We start from the raw sequence: 19,944 nt of genomic DNA on the forward strand, positions 1-19,944 counted from the left end.
GCTAACATACAGTATGTACAGTGTGCTCTTGCTTTTTGGGGTAGATTTCTTTTTTGTGGTTCATCACTTACATACAACATCCAGTGCTAATCCCAACAAGTGCCCTCCTCGATGTCCATCATCCATTTTACCCTCTCCCCCACTCTCTCATCAACCCTCAGATTGTTCTCTGTATTTAAGAGTCTCTTAAAGTTTGTCTCCTCAGTCTCTGTTTGTAACTATGTTTTTTCCCCTTCCCTTCCCCTATGGTCTCCTGTTAAGTTTCTCAAGTTCCACATATGAGTGGAAAACATATATCTTTCTCTGACTGATTTACTTCACTTAGCATAACACCTTCCAGTTCCATCCATGTTGCTGCAAATGGCATAATTTCATTCTTTCTCATTGCTAAGTAGTATTCCATTGTATATATAAACCACATCTTGTTTATCCATTCATCAGTTGATGGACATTTAGGCTGTTTCCATAATTTGCCTTTGTTGAAAGTGTTGCTATAAACAGTGGGTTACAAGTGCCCCTATGCATCAGCACTCCTGTCCTTTGGGTAAATTCCTAGTAGTGCTATTGCTGGGTCGTAGGTAGTTCTGTTTTTAATTTTTTGAGGAACCTCCACACTGTTTTCCAGAGGGACTGTACCAGTTTGCATTCCCACCAACAGTGCAAGAGGGTTCCCATTTCTCCATATCCCGCCAGCATCTGTTGTTTCCTGAGTTGTTCATTTTAGCCACTCTGACCGGTGTGAGGTGGTATCTCTATGGTTTTAATTTGTATTTCCCTGATGATGAATGACGTTGAGCATCTTTTCATGTGTCTGTTAGCCATCTGGATGTCTTCTTTGGAAAAGTGTGTATTCATGTATTCTGCCTATTTCTTCACTGGATTATTTGCTTTTCAGGTGTTGAGTTTGTAAGTTCTTTATAGATTTTGGATACTGACTCTTTCTCCAATATGTCATTTGCAAATATCTTTTCCCATTTCATCAGTTGCCTTTTAGTTTTGTTGATTATTTCCTTTGCAGTGCAGAAACTTTTTATCTTGATGTGGTCCCAGTAGTTCATTTTGCTTTTAATTCCCTTACCTTTGGAGATGTGTTGAGCAAGAAACTGCTGTGGCTGAGGCCAAAAGAGGTTGTTGCTTGCTTTCTCCTCTAGGGTTTTGGTGGTTTCCTGTCTCACATTTAGGTCTTTCATCCATTTTGAGTTTATTTTTGTGTATGGTGTAAGAAAGTGGTCTAGTTTCATTCTTCTGCATGTTGCTGTCCAGTTCTCCCAACACCATTTGCTAAAGAGATGTCTTTTTTCCATTGGATACTCTTTCCTGCTTTGTCAAAGATTAGTTGGCCATACATTTGTGGGTCTAATTCTGGGTTTTTATTCTATTCCATTGGTCTGTGTGTGTGTTTTTGTGCCAATACCATGCTGTCTTGATGATTACAGCTTTGTAGTAGAGACTAAAGTCTGGAATTGTGATGCTTTGGTTTTCTTTTTCAATATTATTTTGGCTCTTCGGGATCTTTTGTAGTTCCAGACAAATTTTAGGATTGTTTGTTCTAGCTTTGAGAAGAATGCCGGTACAATTTTGATTGGGATTGCATTGAATGTGTAGATAGCTTTGGGTAGATAGACACTTTTTTTTAATTTTTTTTTTTTAACGTTTTATTTATTTTTGAGACAGAGAGAGACAGAGCATGAGCAGGGGAGGGTCAGAGAGAGAGGGAGACACAGAATCCGAAACAGGCTCCAGGCTCTGAGCTGTCAGCCCAGAGCCCGATGTGGGGCTCGAACTCAGGGACCGCGAGATCATGACGTGAGCTGAAGTCAGATGCCCAACTGACTGAGCCACCCAGGCGCCCCTAGGATAGACATTTTAACAATATTTGTTCTTCTAATCAATCCATGAGCATGGAATGTTTTTCCATTTCTTTGTGTTCTCTTCAATTCCCTTTATAAATTTTCTATAGTTTTCAACATACAGATCTTTTACATCTTTGGTTAGGTTTATTCCTAGGTATTTTATGGTTCTTGGTACAATTATAAATGGGATCATTTCTTGATTTCTCTTTCTGATATTTTATTATTGGTGTATAGAAATGCAACTGATTTCTGTACATTGATGTTATATCCTGCGACTTTGCTGAATTTATGTATCAGTTCTAGTAGCCTTTTGGTGAAGTCTTGTGGGTTTTCCATGCAGAGTATCATGTTGTCTGCAAAAAGTGAAAGTTTGACTTCTTTGCCAGTTTTGATGCCTTTTATTTCATTTTGTGTCTGATTGCTGATGCTAAGACTTCCAACACGATGTTAAACAAGAGTGGTGGGAGTGGACATCCCTGTCATGTTCCTGATTTCAGGGGGAAAGCTCTCAGTTTTTTTCCATCGAGGATGATGTTAGCTGTGGTGGGCTTTTCCTATATGACGTTTATGATGCTTAGGTATGTTCCTTCTATCCCAACGTTCTTGAGGGTTTTTATTAAAAAAGATGCTGAATTTTGTCAGATGCTTTTTCTGCGTCGATTGACAGGATCATATGGCTCTTATCCTTTATTTTATTAATGTGATGTATCACATTGATTGATATGCGAATATTGAACCAGCCCTGCAGTCCAGGAATGAATCCCACTTGATCATGGTGAATGATTCTTTTTATGTGCTGTTGAATTTGATTTACTAATATCTTGTTGAGAATTTTTGCATTCATGTTCATCAGGGATATTGGCCTGTAACTCTCCTTTTTTGTGGGGTCTCTGTCTGGTTTGGGAATCAAGGTAATGCTGGCTTCATAGAATGAGTTCAGAAGCTTTCCTTCCTTTTCTATTTTTTGGAACAGCTTGAGAAGGATAGGTATTAACTGTGCTCTAAAAGTCTCATAGATCCCCAGGGAAGTCTTCTGCTCCTGGACTCTTATTTGTTGGGAGATTTTTGATAACTGATTCAATTTCTTTGCTGATTATGGGTCTGTTCAAGTTTTCTATTTCTTCCTGTTTGAGTTTTAGAAGTGTGTGTGTGCTTAGGAATTTGTCCATTTCTTCCAGGTTGTCCAGTTTGTTGGCATATAATTTTTCATAGTATTTCCTGATAATTGCTTGTATTTCTGTGAGATTGGTTGTGGTAAGTCGATTTTCATTTGTGATTTTATCTATTTGGATCCTCTCTCTTATCTTTTTGAGAAGTCTGGCTAGGGATTTATCAATTTTGTTTATTTTTTCAAAAAACCAACTCTTGGTTTCATTGATCTGCTCTACAGTTTTTTTTAGATTCTATATTGTTTATTTCTGCTCTGATCTTTATTATTTCTCTTCTTCTGCTGGGTTTGAGGTGTCTTTGCTACTCTGCTTCTGTTTCCTTTTGGTGTGCTAATAGATTTTGTATTTGGGATTTTTCTTGTTTCTTGAGATTGGCCTGGATTGCAATGTATTTTCCTCTCAGGACTGCCTTCACTGCATCCTAAAGCGTTTGGATTGTTGTATTTTCATTTTTGTTTGTTTCCATATATTTTTTAATTTCTTCTCTAATTGCCTGGTTGACCCATTCATTCTTTAGTAGAGTGGTCTTTAACCTCCATGCTTTTGGAGGTTTTCCAGACTTTTTCCTGTGGTTGATTTCAAGTTTCATAGCATTGTGGTCTGAAAGTGTGCATGGTGTGATCTCAATTCTTTTATACTTATGAAAGGCTGTTTTGTGACCCAGTATGTGATCTATCTTGGAGAATGTTCCATGTACACTCAAGAAGAAAGTATATTCTGTTGCTTTGGGATGCAGAGTTCTAAATATATCTGTCAAGTCCATCTGATCCAATGTATCATTCAGGGCCCTTGTTTCTTTATTGACCGTGTGTCTAGATGATTTACCCAATGTTGTAAGTGGAGTATTAAAGTCCCCTGCAATTACCACATTCTTATCAATAAGGTTGCTTATGTTTGTAATTGTTTTATATATTTGGAGGCTCCCATATTCAGCGCATAGACATTTATAATTGTTAGCTCTTCCTGCTGGATAGACCCTGTGATTATTATATAATGCCCTTCTTCATTTCTTGTTACAGCCTTTAAAGTCTAGTTTGTCTGATATAAGTATGGCTACTCCAGCTTTCTTTTGACTTCCAGTAGCATGATAGTTCTCCATCCCCTCACTTTCAATCTGAAGGTGTCCTCAGATCTAAAATGAGTCTCTTGTAGACAGCAAATAGATGGGTCTTATGTTTTTATCCATTCTGATACCCTGTGTCTTTTGGTTGGAGCATTGAATCCATTTACATTCAGTGTTGTTATTGAAAGATATGGGTTTAGAGTCATTGTGATGTCTGTAGGTTTCATGCTTCTAGTGATGTCTCTGGTGCTTTGTGGTCCTTGCAACATTTCACTCACAGAATCCCCCTTAGGATCTCTTGTAGGCCTGGTTTAGTGGTGATGAATTCCTTTAGTTTTTGTTTGTTTGGGAAGACCTTTATCTCTCCTATTATTCTGACAGACTTGCTGGATAAAGAATTCTCGGCTGCAATATTTTTTCTGTTCATCACATTGAAGATTTCCTGCCATTCCTTTCTGGCCTGCCAAGTTTCAGTAGATAGGTCTGCCACTAGTCTTATGGGTCTCCCTTTGTAAGTTACATCCCGTTTATCCCTAGCTGCTTTCAGAATTTTCTCTTTATCCCTGTATTTTGCCAGTTTCACTATGGTATGTCATGCAGAAGATTGATTCAAGTCACGTCTGAAGGGAGTTCTCTGTGCCTCTTGGATTTCAATGCCTTTTTCCTTCCCCTGATCAGGGAAGTTCTCAGCTATGATTTGTTCAAGTACACCTTCAGCCCCTTTCTCTCTCTTCTTCTTCTGGAATTCCTATGATATGGATGTTGTTCCATTTGATTGCATCACTTAGTTCTCTAATTCTCCCCTCACACTCCTGAATTTTTTTATCTCTCTTTTTCTCAGCTTCCTCTTTTTCCATCATTTAATCTACTACTTCACCTATTCTCTCCTCTGCCTCTTCAATCCGAGCTGTGGTCGCCTCCATTTTATTTTGCACCTCATTTATAGCATTTTTTAGCTCCTCATGACTATTTCTTAGTCCCTTGATCTCTGTAGCAATAGATTCTCTGCTGTCCTCTATGCTTTTTTCAAGCCCAGCAATTAATTTTATGACTATTATTCTAAATTCTTGTTCCGTTGTATTGCTTAAATGGTTTCTGATCATTTTGTTAGCTGTTGCTACTTCCTGGAGTTTCTTTTGAGGAAAATTCTTCTGTTTCGTCATTTTGGGTAGTCCCTTGGGTGGCTCTAAACTGCAGAGCACTTCCCCTGTACTGTCCAGGTAACTTGTGTTGGTGGGCAGAGCCGCAGTCAGACCTGATGTCTGCCCCAGCGCACTGCTGGGGCCACAATCAGACTGGTGTGTACCTTATTTTCTCCTCTCCCAGGGGTAGGACTCACTGTGGAGTGGTGTGGCCCCTGTCTGGGCTACTTGCACATGCCAGGCTTGTGGTGCTGCTTCGAGGGGATCTGGTCTATTAGCCGGGGTGGATCCACAAGATGCACAGTGGTGGGAGGGGCAGGCTTAGCTCCCTTTGCCATCGGTGGTCCCCTGTGGGAGGGGCCTGTAGCACCAGGAGGGAGGCAGACCCGTGGGAAGGATGGATCCACAGAACCACAGCATTGGGTTTTTGTGCGGTGCAAGCAAGTTCGGTGAGGGGAACTGGTTCCCTTTGGGATTTCGGCTGGGGGATGGGAGAGGGAGATGGTGCTTGCCAGCGCCTTTGTTCCCTGCCGAACTGAGCTCTGTCTTCCAGGGCTCAACACCTCTCCCTCCCGGTGTCCTGTCATCCTCCTGCTCTCCAAGCAGAGCTGTTGGCTTATAACATTCCAGATGTTAAGTCCCGCTGGCTCTCAGAACTCACACAGTCCGGCCCCTCCACTTTTGCAAGCCAGACTTCGGGGGCTCTGCCTTGGCAGGCAGGCTGCCCCTCCACCGCCCAGCTCCTTCCCACCAGTCCGTGTAGCGCACATCGCCTCTCTGCTCTTCCATGGGCCACTTGTCTACGCTTGGCTCTGGAGAGTGTTGTGCTAGTCTTCTGGCAGTTTTCTGGGTTATTTAGGCAGATGTGGGTGGAATCTAAGCGCTCAGGACGTGGTGAGCCCAGTGTCCTCCTACACCATCATCTTCTAGAGTCAACTCCAGCTTCATCTTTTTCTATAATTTTATCTTCTATTTTACTTATTCTCCCCTCTGCCTTTTCAATCCTCACTGTCACCGCCTCTATTTTATTTTGAACCTCATTTACAGCATTTTTTAATTCATGACTATTTTTTAGTTACTTGATCTATGCAGCAGTAGATTCTCTGCTGTCTTCTATGCTTTTTTCAAGACCAGCGATTAATCTTATGACTTACTCTAAATTCTTGTTCAGTTATATTGTTTATATCTGTTTTGATCAATTCCTTAGCTATTGCTACTTCCTGGAATTTCTTTTGAGGAAAATTCTTCTGTTTTGTCGTTTTGGCTAGTTTTCTGTACCTTACGTGTTTTAAAAGCTTGTTATATGTCCTGCATCTGTGAGCACTACTATATTAAAGAGGGGTCATACACTGTCCAGGGCCTGGCCCTTCAGGAGGTGTTTTTTGGAGTGTGTTACTTGCTCTCTGTTGTTGTGACTCTGATTGCTTTATCTCCCTACTTTTAGTGTTGTTTTGGACCCTGTACCAGGTGTGCTTTGATTTGTTTGTTAAAGTAGCTCTATGGCCCGCCAGGTTGTCCGGGCCCCTGGAGAAATCTCTGTCACTCTGCAGCCTGGACTCTTGGGGTTCAAAGTCCTTTGGCCTCAACACTGCTGTGTTTGAGGGATGAGGGAACTTTGGGTCCCCCTATTTCTCCGCCATGTTGAATCTCTCCTCTTTGTGTGTTTTTTAACCTTCCATTGATGACTGTTGATTTCAAGCAACAGAGATCATTCTCCCATCTTCCATCAGCTCATCTGTATTTAGGGTAGTAGAAACATAAGTGGGGTTGGTTGGTATTTGTGTTATTTGAGTTACTAGCTGTAAAATGGAATAGTAGTATATCCTCTGGTAGTCTGAAAGGAAATACGCTATATTAATTTAAATTTTTTTTAATATTTTTACTTTCCCAGGTATGATACTTTATTACCTTTTTTGTTGTTAACTTCCAGGAGGATTTGTGATTGGTGGAATACTGTCCCCAGACACAGTACCATCTAAAAGGAAGGCAAAAGGAAACATTGGAAAAGTCAACAAATTAGCTAATAGGAAAAGGATCTGTCTTGATAATGATGAAAGAAGTATGAACTTATTCCTGAAAGTAACTTTTGGATTTTATTTTAAATAATAGTACGCTGGTGGGGCAACTGGGTGGCTCAGTTAGTTCAGTCTCTGACTCTTGATTTTGCTCAGGTCATAATCTCAAGGCTGACAATGCAGAATCTGCTTAGGATTCTTTCTCTTGCTCTCTCTGCCACTCCCCTGCTTGTGCTCTCTCTCTCAAAATAAATAAATAAACATTAAAAATAAGTAGTGCTCTGAGAGGTAGCTCTTTATAAATTTTGAAATTTATTTCTAAAACCTTTAGATATAATAGTTTAGGGTGAATTCACTTTTTTTCTTCTCTTTTTTCTATTAAGTTTTTTGTTTAATTCCAGTATAGTTAACATATAGTATTATATTAGTTTCACGTGTACAATATAGTGATTCAGCAATTCTATACATCATTATTCAGTGCTCATTATAAGTGTACTCTTAATCCCCTTCACATATTTCACCAAGCCCCTCTCCCACCTCCCCTCTGATATGCTTCATTTTAAATGAGTACCCTCAGTTAAAGTTTTTTTTTTTAACGACTTTTTTACTTGAAGCATACTTCAGAATACATGGTTCTAAAAGATGTATTTAAAATAGAATACACATTTTCTTCAAGTACACACAGAAGAATCCCCTATTAAAATCACATGAAAAGAAATATGATGAATATTGCAAATTTAAGAAGACTGAAATCATATCAAGTATATTTTCCAACCATAGTGGTATAAAACTGAAGATTAACAATAAAATAAAGCTAGAGAATCTACAGTGTAAATATTAAATATTTAATACATAAATATTAACACACTACTCCACAAGATTGGACCAGATAAGAAATCAAACACAAAACTTGTCGTTACTTTCAATGTTATTGTTTAATCTGGTCTCTATTTTATTTACTTCTGATATTTATTTATTTATTTATTTATTTATTTATTTATTTATAATTTTTGTTTTTTTCCTTCCTTTACTAAATTTCAGCTAAGTCTTTTCTTTTACTGGTCCCTTGTGGTGTAATGTGAAGTTGTTTATTTGAAATTTTCTTAATACAAGCATTTATAACCATAAATTTCACTCTTAACATCTGCTTTTGCTGCATTCCATGAGTTTTGGAATATTGTATTATTTATTTTATTTTATTTTATTTCCTCCCCTCCCCTCCCCTCCCCTCCCCTCTCATTGTGGGGCTTGAACCCACAACCCTGAGATCAAGAGTCACACAATGCCCCATGTTTTTCTTTTATTTTGAATTTACTTTTTAGCGTCCACTTTTGTCAAGATTTTGGAAATAACGCAGATTTTGTTCTTTAAAAAAAATCATTAATGGCATAATATAAAGCATTTCTTCATGAGTAAATTGCTTTTCACTGAAACTGCCCTTTCCTGTGCTCAAACTATGATTAAAATAGATATTTTAGGGGTGTCTGGGTGGCTCAGTCAGTAAGCATCTGACTCTTGAACTCAGGTCTTAATCTCAGGGTCATGAGTTCAACTCTGTTGTAGCCTACTTCAATACAAATAAAATGAAATAGATATTTCAATAAATTTTTTTCTGAAGTGTATTACATACTTCAGCTCTCTTAAAGGATATTCAGTATGCCATATAACTTCTTGATGACGCAAGAATATCAAGAGTTGTCAAATCAAGCTTACAAAAATAAATTTAGTATGTTTGCTTCCATACTAAATCATTGTGGTTTTTGAATTTTTCTTTATCAGAGTGGTCATTTATAAATAGGAAAATTGGAAGAGAGTGTTATGCCTCTGGCAATTTTTTTTTGCGTTTGGTTTGTAGCTATATTTCATACTAGACTTATTTTTAATTGAGAAGAATTATTTAACTAGTTTCTATTTCAATGATACTTCTTTTGCAGAGAATAAATTCATGGTAAATCTGAATGTACCTTTGGGAGATCCATTGCAACCAACAAGGGTAAAGGACCCAGAAACAAGAGAGGTGATTCTCATGGGTAAGATTAGAGATGATACTGAAAATGCTTAATTTAACAGCTAGTAAGGGCAAACTGCTGGCTGGATGACTAGCCTATCTACTTTTTCTTTTTCTTCCCAGCTGTTTCAGAGCCAAAGTCCAGTAGGGTATCTAATTCCAATAAGCAGCCTGTGTGAAGACTACTCTGGAGGAGCATTGATACCAAACAACATCTAGAGGGCACATAACACAATACATTTATACTCTGGGTTACAAGTGCTATCATTAGGAGTGTTGCCTCCCTGGTAGGGTATAGGTCTTCTTTGATCAAGAGGACACATGGGGACAAGGGCTTTTTATGGGTAATTGTTGCAATTTAGCTGGTAGATCCCAGGATACCCCCTTACTGTGAGACCAGACAGGGACTGTGGGCAGGATTTAGACAGCCTTATGGGTCATGCATACCAAAAATAATACCTGGGATATCAGATCTTTAGGATGATGACTAGCAAGGACACTGATCTGCCACACAAATGCCAGGTTTAAGTTGAAGGTCAGCACAGGGTCCTAGAAGCCTCCTGTTGTATCTAGTAGGCATTAAAAGTACAGTGCCTGGGACACCATGATTGGTTCCAAAGGAGGGGCTATAGTGCGAGAAGGGCAAGTAGGGGACACTCAGCTGTTTAGCAACTAGGCAGTATTTACATACAGGAAATATTTAGATGTTTTAACTGTTTTGACAGTACCAGTAAGTACTGAGGACTGTTTATCCTAAGTCAGAGGACAAATAGGTCAAGTCAGAGAGGTAGTAATGGTATTTTCACTTAAAATTTTGGCTGTGAAGTAAGTTCCATTTGACATCTTAAGTAGTACAGTTATTTTTATAATCAGATTGTTTATTTGGCAACAGGTAGAAGTACAGAAAATTTTGTTTAGTGTAGTATCTTAAAACATTTGCTGTTTAGGTTCGAAAAGTAGTGAGTTTGTCAGGAGTTCATTGCTTTTTATCTGTTTCTTGCATCTATGTATTTTCTATGTCCTATAACCTGTGAGATTACTAACATTACCAAAAATCCAAGGAAACAAGCCGATGATAAAGAATATATTAACTATATATTTGGCAAGGTTTATAAGTAAAAGGGAAATTGAAGAGTGAGGTAGTTATTTTTGAGCATCTATTAGAACTCTTGCTTCACATGACAGAAATCTTGCTATTTAATAATCAGTCAGGCAAGCACAAAATCTGTTGTTATGACGATACATTTGTTAATTGTGGGCTTTGTTAAACTTTTTAAAGATATGGAATTCTACCTTGTGTCCTAGCTAATTTTGTTTTCTGAGCTATAATAGAAATAATAATAATACTGCCACTATTATCATTAATATCCAAGGCTTATCTAATGCTTATTTTGTGCCAGGCCGTGTTTTAAATACCTTATACACATTAATTCATTTGATAGTCACAGCTCTAACATAGATGAACTGTTGTCTCATTTTATAGAAAAGGAAGCAGGCACAGGGTGAGAAATAACTTGCCTGGTCACACAGCTTATAAGGCAGACAAAATTCTACCTCTGCCATTTTATTTAGCTCGAGTAAATGAGGTTTATATCTAGAAATAACTCTCTTGTATACATGTGTGTATATGTTCTATCATTGATCATTGTTATTGCTATTGCTTTATATTTATAGTAGTGTTTTTCCCTTAGATCTTTTAAGGCCACGAGATACATATCAGTTTTTTGTTGAGCATGGTGAATTGAAAGTATATAAAACACTGGATACACCCATTTTTTCGATGGGAAAATTGATATTAGGACCACATCAAGAAAAGGGAAAACAGCATGTTGGCTCAGATATATTGGTAAGTGTATTTCTCCATATATTTATGTTTGGGTATAACTCTCATTTATTGGACTTGATGAGGCATTAAAAATACTGTTTTCTCAGAAATGAAATTACTATAGTGTATGAGAATTTTTTTTATTTGTTAAGTCTTTTTAGAGTTGGTCAACCAATGGTTATTTAAAAGTACTTATTCTGTACATAGCACTGTAACTTCAAACTTCAAAAATTCCGACGTTTCTTTACTTAAAAGAATCCTAGAATATATCTAGGTTTGCAGACAAATCAGTAAAGCCAGTGAAAATTAAGCCTAAATCTCGTTTCTCAGATCATGTAGTTTAGCAACAATGAGGTTTTAAAAGTCTTCTTCAGAATCATGTAATTAGCAGTAGACGGAGGACTAGAAGCTAGTTTACTTCAGTAAGTACTAAATAATGTATTACTGTATATGGTAGTATTACTGGCTGAAATTATAATGAGATGGCAAGGTGGGTCAGTCTCTGCCTCTGTCTCTTACTGGAGATACACACCCCTACACCACTGATGTGAGATACATATATTTGCACATTTTGAATTTGAAAATTACAGAATTTGAAAATCACCAAATTTTAAGAATAGTAGTATTTTACTGACATTTAAAAAACGTTATGTCTGAGGCACATTTTTCAGTAAGTAGCGTTTCAGGAACTTGTGGTATCATGGGTTAGTAGAGTATTGTGTTCAAAACAATTATTTTTACTGACAAAATTGAAGTAAACTCAAGAAGGAAAAAAAGAAAGAACATGCGGGCCCTTGAATTTGTATTAACAAAGAAGGGCAATTTGAGACAAGGAAAGAAGTTACACATGAGAGTAAAAGAGTAATTCATTATTACATTAGTATAAGTAGAATCCAGATTTAAAATGCTTTAATTTTTTTTTAAATTTATTTATTTACTTATTTTGAGAGAGCACACACATGTGCTCATGAGTGGGGGAGGGCAGAGAGAGAGAGAGGGAGACAGAGAATCCCAAGCAGTCAGCACAAAGCCTGATAAAGGGCTCAAACTCACAAACCGTGACATCATGACCTGACCCGAAACCAGAAGTTGGACGTTTAACCAACTGAGCCACCTAGGCGCCCCAGATTTAAAATACTTTAAGATATACTTTAAGCCAATCTTAAAATGTTATTGATCTTCAGGTGCTATTAAAGGAGTAAAAGTAACGCATTTAACTGAAGTAATAATTCCTGTATAATCGTTAAAGAACAATTAATTAGATAAGCATTGTGCAATACTATCATTGAAATAATAGCACTTACCTATTAAATTGTAATGCCATTATTATACAAAAGAAAATTTGAGTAGTGAATGTTTTGTAAGTATTTAACCTGGCCACTATTCAAAGGAGTCCACGTTAGAAACGTGGATATTTTATATTTACTGAACTAGTAGAAATTATTGGAAAGATAATTGTATTCTTTGACCTATGAATCTCATTTCAGAATATTTTCCTAAGAACATAATTTAAAGGTTAGGGAAGCTGGACATATGTAGGTATTTATTGTAACATTGATAGTAATTGCAAAAATTAGACACAGTTGAAATGTCCTGCAGGAAGAAATGGTTATATTTTATATTTTGACCGAATAAGATAAACCATTATATGATACTAAGCAGTTATATACCACTTAGATGTTCCATGTACTCTACTAAGTATTTTTATATCAGTTTAGACATATTATTTTAAAGAATAGCCATATAAGAAGACCTTTAGGATAAATATTTAAGCAGAGAGTTCCCTATTTTACTGTGACTAGAATTTAAAAATGAAATTGAAGGAACTGTAGAAAAATAACATGTTATTAGGTTATTATAGTTGATTTTTATTTCTTTGAAATATTGTCTTTAACGGTTTTTAATGAAAATGAGTTACTTTTTTTTCTTGATAACAAGAATAGTTTTACATTTTTTGTTTAAACATGAAGCACACTTTTATTTTTTTAAATTTTTTTAAGTTTATTTTTATTTTTATTTTTTTAACGTTTATTTATTTTTTGAGACAGAGAGAGAGACAGAGCATGAATGGGGGGAGGGTCAGAGAGAGGGAGACACAGAATCCGAAACAGGCTCCAGGCTCTGAGCTGTCAGCACAGAGCCTGACGTGGGGCTCGAACTCACGGACCACGAGATCATGACCTGAGCCGAAGTCGGCCGCTTAACCTACTGAGCCACCCAGGCGCCCCAAGTTTATTTATTTTTGAGAGAGGGAGAGAATGTCAAGCAGGCTTAGCACAGTCAGCTCAGAGCCCAATGCGGGGCTCGATCTTACGAGCTGTGAGATCATGACCTGAGCTGAAATTGAGAGTTGGCTAACAAACTGAGCCATCCAGGTGCCCAAAACATGAAGCGTGCTTTTCAATATATGCTTTTGAGAAACAAAAGGGACCAGATGGAGAACCAGCATAGGGCATTAACTCTTTCCTTCAGACTCAATGTTAAAGAATCTCTATGAGAGGGACATGATAGCAGTAGTAGATTTGTTAAAATCAAACCACAGAAGAATTAACAGATTAACTATAGGAGTTGGTTGTGGAGCTCTCCCAGAAGACAAGAAGAGATTAAGAAATGGAAAATATAAAAGTGAAGCGATGTGGGGAACAGAAAAAAAAATAGAAGAGAGATAAAAGCACAAATGAGTGAAGGGTAGAAATATTTGAAAAATTAGACACTAAATGTTCCAGAACTGAAAAACAGAAAAGTGAGAGCAACACACTTAAGGGAACCAGAGTTCCTTAGAGAAATGTCTGAATGCAGGCCTGGGGCTGAGCTTGAAATATTTTGGTCATACCTATGGGCAGACTTAACCAAAGACCATTAGAATTGGGTCATAAGGTCACAGGATCCAACTTGAAGATGCTTTCATTGGACAAAGATGTGAAAGCTTGAGTATCAATAAAAATAACTTAAGTGAATTGATACACATCTGTTATATCTAAATTCATGAATTTTAAAGACAGCTACAAAAAGAAAAACTAATTCACCATTGTTGGAGAATTCTAGGAAGCTAACTCATTTTGACAACAAATATGGTAAATAAAGGGAAAGAATCAAACATTTATTCTGCCCTTTTCATATAAACCGTACTATTATGTAACCAAATAGATATGAGGCAAAATTTGTTCTCTTAGAAATATTCCAATTAATACATGAGGAAGAAGTGTTAGAATGAAATATTACCATTTTGCAACCCCTGAGAAACTGTTGGATCTATCTAGATATGGAGCATCAGTCTCTGCTAACATCTGAAAAAAAGGACAGCCAGACATTATGTGCCTCCTCATGGAAGAATACAGCAATATGTATGAAATAGTCTTGTCTCTTCCATCCCCTTAAAAAAAATTAACAACAACAACAAAAATACCTGAATTTGATCCAACTACCAGTATAGGAAATAAAGAATAGATGACCTTTCAAATGACCCCCTCGGAGTGTAATGAGCAAAATTCAGCTGTGCAGAGGTTTTTACAACAAACTTTGCTGCTCGATTTCTTTAATAAATACATTGCAAGAAATAAAAAAGAACCAAGTAGAACCTATAGATCAGGGTTTCTCAACCCTGGCACTATTGACATTTTAGACCAGATAATTATTTGTTGTAGGGGCTTTCTGTGCACTGTGGGATGTTTAGAAGCATCCCTGGCCTCTACCAAATAGACTCTAGTAGTACTTCTCTAATTGTAAGAAACAGAAATGTTCCCAAATATTGCCTGTTGTATCCTGAAATTGAGAAATCATCCCCAAATTGAGAGCCACTATAGTGATTTAAGTGATTTAAGAGGATAAGTAAACTCTTCAAAACACATTTAAGAGACAATTGGAAATTGTAATACAGACTGGGTATGTGATATTAAATATTCATGTTTAGGTGTGATAATGCTGTTGTAGTCGTGTTTTTAAAAAAGCACCTTGAGGTGTACCTGGCTGGCTTAGTTGGCAGAGGCTGCAACTCTTAATATCAGGGTTGTGAGTTTGAGCCCTACTTTGAATGTGGGGATTACTGAAAAAAATAAACAAGACTTTAAAAAATACATAAAATAAAAAAGCACCTTGATTTTTTAGTACACGCTGAAATATTTATAGATGGGTTTATGATGCTGGGGTATTATTGCAAAATAATATGGAATGGGGGAAGTAAAGAGACTCAACAGGGAAGGTTGTTGGTGTTAGATACTCATGGTAGTTCAACATTCTATTTTTGTGTATTTCAAAAGACTTCTTAATAAAATGACAGAAATGAGGAGTTGTGCTTAGAGAGCCAAACTGAATAGGTAAGAAAAAAAAAAACCACCTAGAAATATATGCTTGACGTTCTGGGTAGTATGTTTGTTGCCTTTCGTTTTTTAAATTGGGACAAATTTTTTTAGATGTAATAAAAATTTTTTTAAATTAAATTATAAAAGTACCTTTGGAACCATTACAAGAGCTTTTTTCCCATTTAGGGAGTTAGTATATCATATTAAGAGCATGCATTCTGGAATCAAAGTGCCTGAGTTCAAACTCAGCTCTGCCATTTACATTGTGAACTTGGGAAATTACACCCCTCTGTTGCCTCTATTTCTTCATTTGTATAAAGCTATTAAAATAGTACCTGTTGGGGCGCCTGGGTGGCGCAGTCGGTTAAGCGTCCGACTTCAGCCAGGTCACGATCTCGCGGTCCGTGAGTTCGAGCCCCGCGTCAGGCTCTGGGCTGATGGCTCGGAGCCTGGAGCCTGTTTCTGATTCTGTGTCTCCCTCTCTCTCTGCCCCTCCCCCGTTCATGCTCTGTCTCTCTCTGTCCCAAAAATAAATAAAAAACGTTGAAGAAAAAAAAAAAAAAAAAAAAATAGTACCTGTCTCACTGGTAAGTACATACATTAAATGAATATAAATTAAGTGATCAGAACAGTGGCTGGCAAGGAGTAAGTGCTAAATAAGTGCTAGCTGCTATTTTTCTGGTATTTTAGGCTCATTTTACAAAGAATTAAGAAAAAAAAGGAGGAGGAAGAGGAGGAATAATTCTCAGAATGTTTTTGATTGCTAAATCTCAAAATCTGAATCTCATTGTTTGAAGGCTTTATGTTGTTTTAGTTGCCAAAAAACAGATCATTGCCAGGATGCTACGTATACATAAATATAAAAATTGCCATGTTTGAATATGGAAGCCTGTACGACTGAGAGTTGGTTTTATCCTTTTACTTTCTTAATGTTGATACTTATTTAAATGTATCATTTGTTTGGTTTGTTTTTGCTCTCTCTTTGGTTTGTCAGTTTGAATTACATGTCCCGAGCATGTAACCTTCAACAAGGTGTATATAAAACCTAGCTGTTTTTCTAGTATACTAAAGTGATCTTATTTACAGTGGTTCTGAATTTTCATAAGCTGGTAAAAAATAAGAACAAAAGAAATTTCTTCCCATGTTAATTTTCTATTGCTGTTTTAACAAATTAGTATAGTTCCAGTGGCTTAATACAACACCCATTTATTATCTCATAGTTATATAGGTTAGAATTCTTCTATTTTTAAATGTTTATTTATTTTGAGAGAGAGAACGGGGTAGAAAATCCTAAGCAGGCTCTGTGCTGACAGTGCAGAGCCAGACATGGGGCTCAAACCCACAAACTGTGAGACCATAATCTGAGCCAAGATCAAGAGTCAGAAGCTCAACCAACTGAGCCACCTGGGCGCCCCTATAGGTTAGAATTTTGGTGAGCTTGGCTGAGTATTCCGTTTAGAGTATCACAAGGCTGGAATTAAGATGTTGGGAGCCCTGTATTCTTTTCTGGAGGCTCTTAGGATGAATTTGCTTTCAGGTTTGTTCAGGTTGTTGGCAGAAATCAGTTCCACATGGTTGTAGGACTGAGGCTCCCATTTCCTTGCTGGCTCTTGGTCAGAATGTCATTCTTAGCTTCTAGAAGTAGCTTCTATTTCTTGGCTCATGGCCCTCTTATCTTCAGTGCCAGCAGTCTGTGTCTTTAACATGCTTTGAATTTCTCTGTCTTTTCCTCTCCTTCATCTCTCTTCTGCTTCCAGCAGAAGCAATTCTCCACTTTTAAGAGGTTTGTGTGATTAGAATGGGCCCAACTAGATAATCCAGGCTTATTTTATTTTATTTTTTTAGAAGATATATATATATATTTTTTTAACGTTTATTTATTTTTGAGACAGAGAGAGACAGAGCATGAATGGGGGAGGGTCACAGAGAGAGGGAGACACAGAATCCGAAACAGGCTCCAGGCTCTGAGCTGTCAGCACAGAGCCCGACGCGGGACTTGAACCCACGGACCGTGAGATCATGACCTGAGCCGAAGTCGGATGCTTAACCGACTGAGCCACCCAGGCGCCCCTAATCCAGGCTTATTTATCTCCCCATCTCAAGGTCCCTTTTGCCATGTAACAAAACAAGTTCTGAAGATGAGAGTGTGGACATCTTTGGAGGGCCATTTTTCTGCTCTTTCTTAAAGGAAATGTTTCCTTTAAGTTTCATTACAGTGAGTGAGTTGTGGTGGTTCAATTTGAAATGAAATTTTAATTTTTAATTTTACAGGTTTTTTATGTTAACTTTGGTGACCTTTTATGTACCTTACATGAAACACCTTATATAATAACAACTGGGGATTCATTCTATGTTCCTTCAGGTAAGAATAATTAAATACATTTTCTTTCATATAGTTAAATATTTATATAGTTGCTCATGAGCACCATGCAAATGGAAGCCACAATGGTCAAAATGAAACTGTTGTGTGACTGATGCCAGAGAAGTTTGATACATATTTTAATTTTATCATTAGGTAAGTATGTTAGTATTTGGTTACCTGAAAATTGAACAGGAGTTGTTTGTTACTAAAGGTAAAAATATTTAGTTAGAAGATATGTTGTGTCCAATGTAGGAGGAAAATTATTTCTCCTGTATTATCTCTGAGACATTATGTAGTCAAACAATTTTTAGTAGGTTATTTTAAGCATACAGAATAGTGTGTTTCATTAGCTGTTGAAGAGCACAAGCCTTTGGAAAGAGGACTTTTAATTTGTTCTTTTGTTTATTCATCATTCAATGAAGGTGACTGAAAGTCTCTCAAACATTGCTCTTAAGAGTGGGATACATAAGTGAACCAAATAGGGAAAAATCCCTGTCCTCATGGAGCTTACATTCTAATGAAAGGAGACAGTAATAGTAGCAGTGTTTATACAGTCTTTAGTATGTACCAGCACTGTTGTGAACACTTTATTTATTATAACTCAGTTAATCCTAATATGTATCAACTTCTAATATATAGAAAGTCACAGTGTGTCACAGTATTGTACTCACTGCTATAAACCTGCCTTATATGTGTGGCTATTCTATATTTTACTTTTATTGTTAATTATAATTAAGAGAAGCATTTGCTCTTTTTAAACTTTGAGATTCTATTTTACCTTTTATAATTACTTTTATATGCATATATCTGGTTTAGGGGAATCTACAGCAGTTTCAATGAACTAATAACAGTTGAATTCAGAGAAAAATTTCCTCTTCCTTCACCCTTGTCTGATTCATCTTTGCATTTAGAATGATCAGAATGATGTAAAATTTTCACTTTTTCAAACCTTATCTGGATTACAGGTGATGGTTAACGCTTGGATTTTTTTAGTTCATGGAATTAAATAAGACTTACTTTAGATGAATTTATCTTCAAAAAAAATTGGTAGTATATAGTTTTTAACTGCCTTAGTGATAGCTAAACATTTAATCAAAAGGAAATAATTTCTATGGAAATAACTGTTTTTTTTTTCTTACTGCTTTACTTCTAGGTAATTATTACAACATCAAAAATCTCCTGAATGAGGAAAGTATTCTTCTTTTTACTCAGATAAAAAGATGAAAGATGAAGCAAAGTTTAAATAAGTGTGTGTGTGTGTGTGTGTGTGTGTACACACATATACACATATATGTATAAAACAGTTTGTGCAGTTGAGACATTTATCTTTGTAATTATTTGTGATGTTTTAAAATAAAAGTTTTATTCAATTTTGTGTTCTTCTATTTGATAAACATTTCAAACTCCCATATGTGTCTTCTACTTTTTCCACAAATGTACCCCATAGGCCTGTATTGATACCCACACTCATAGTATTTTAATAACATGAAAAGAATACCAAAATCACTGCTCTCATGGTGAAATATAGGACATACCTATTTTAGAAGAGATTTGATTAATATATTCATTCATTTAAAAATCTTTTCCAAATGTTAGTGTTAAGTGACGAATCCAGTAATAGGAACTGTGGTATATATATCACTAGTACATCTGAATTACTTTCCTAAGGCTTTGTAAGAAAATAGTACAAACTGGTGGCTTAAAAACAAAAATGTATTTCCTCAATTCTGTAGGCTAGAAATCTGAAATCAGAATGTTGGCAGGGCCATGTTCTCTCTGAAATCTTTAGGTTTCACAATAATGTTTCTGCTTAGAATTCCTCTTTCTATTAAAAGGATAGTCAGGGGGTGCCTGGGTGGCTAAGTTGGGTAAGAGTCTGACTTCAGCTCAGGTCATGATCTCACAGTTCATGAATTCGAGCTCTGTGTCTGGCTCTGTGCAGAGCAAGCAGCCTGCTTTGGATTCTGTGTCCCTCCCCCCACTTTCTCTCTCTCTCTCTCTCTCTCTCTCTCTCTCTCTCTCTCTCTCTCTCTCTCACACACACACACACACACACACACACACACACACACACACACAAATAAACATTAAAAAAATCATTAAAAAAGTAAAAGAGTCAGTGTGAAAGATGATTTAAAAAATAACTCAGGCTTTCTTCTTACCAGATGCACTGAAAATATGTAGGAAACTAAAGAGATTTAGGGGATAA

General features: G+C 36.8%; 1 protein-coding gene across 4 annotated transcripts in view; it reads left to right on the top strand.

Annotated features, from left to right (window-relative positions):
* CENPC (centromere protein C) overlaps positions 1–19,105 on the top strand; it is an 81,004-nt gene extending 61,899 nt beyond the window's left edge. For 2 of the 4 annotated variants that reach the window (XM_042984429.1, XM_042984426.1), the window contains 5 exons: positions 7,158–7,286; positions 9,177–9,272; positions 10,942–11,096; positions 17,645–17,735; positions 18,889–19,105. In XM_042984429.1, coding sequence (XP_042840363.1) covers positions 7,158–7,286; positions 9,177–9,272; positions 10,942–11,096; positions 17,645–17,735; positions 18,889–18,959 — 542 coding nt within the window. In that variant the 3' untranslated portion in view covers positions 18,960–19,105. Of the gene's footprint in view, positions 1–7,157; positions 7,307–9,176; positions 9,273–10,941; positions 11,097–17,644; positions 17,736–18,888 lie in introns of those variants that run through there. The other 2 variants (XM_042984427.1, XM_042984428.1) reach the window with 2 other exon arrangements.
* The last annotated feature ends 839 nt before the right edge of the window (positions 19,106–19,944 follow it).

The sequence above is a fragment of the Panthera tigris genome, chromosome B1 (genome assembly GCF_018350195.1).
Source record: "Panthera tigris isolate Pti1 chromosome B1, P.tigris_Pti1_mat1.1, whole genome shotgun sequence".
NCBI classification, from domain to species: Eukaryota; Metazoa; Chordata; class Mammalia; order Carnivora; family Felidae; genus Panthera; species Panthera tigris.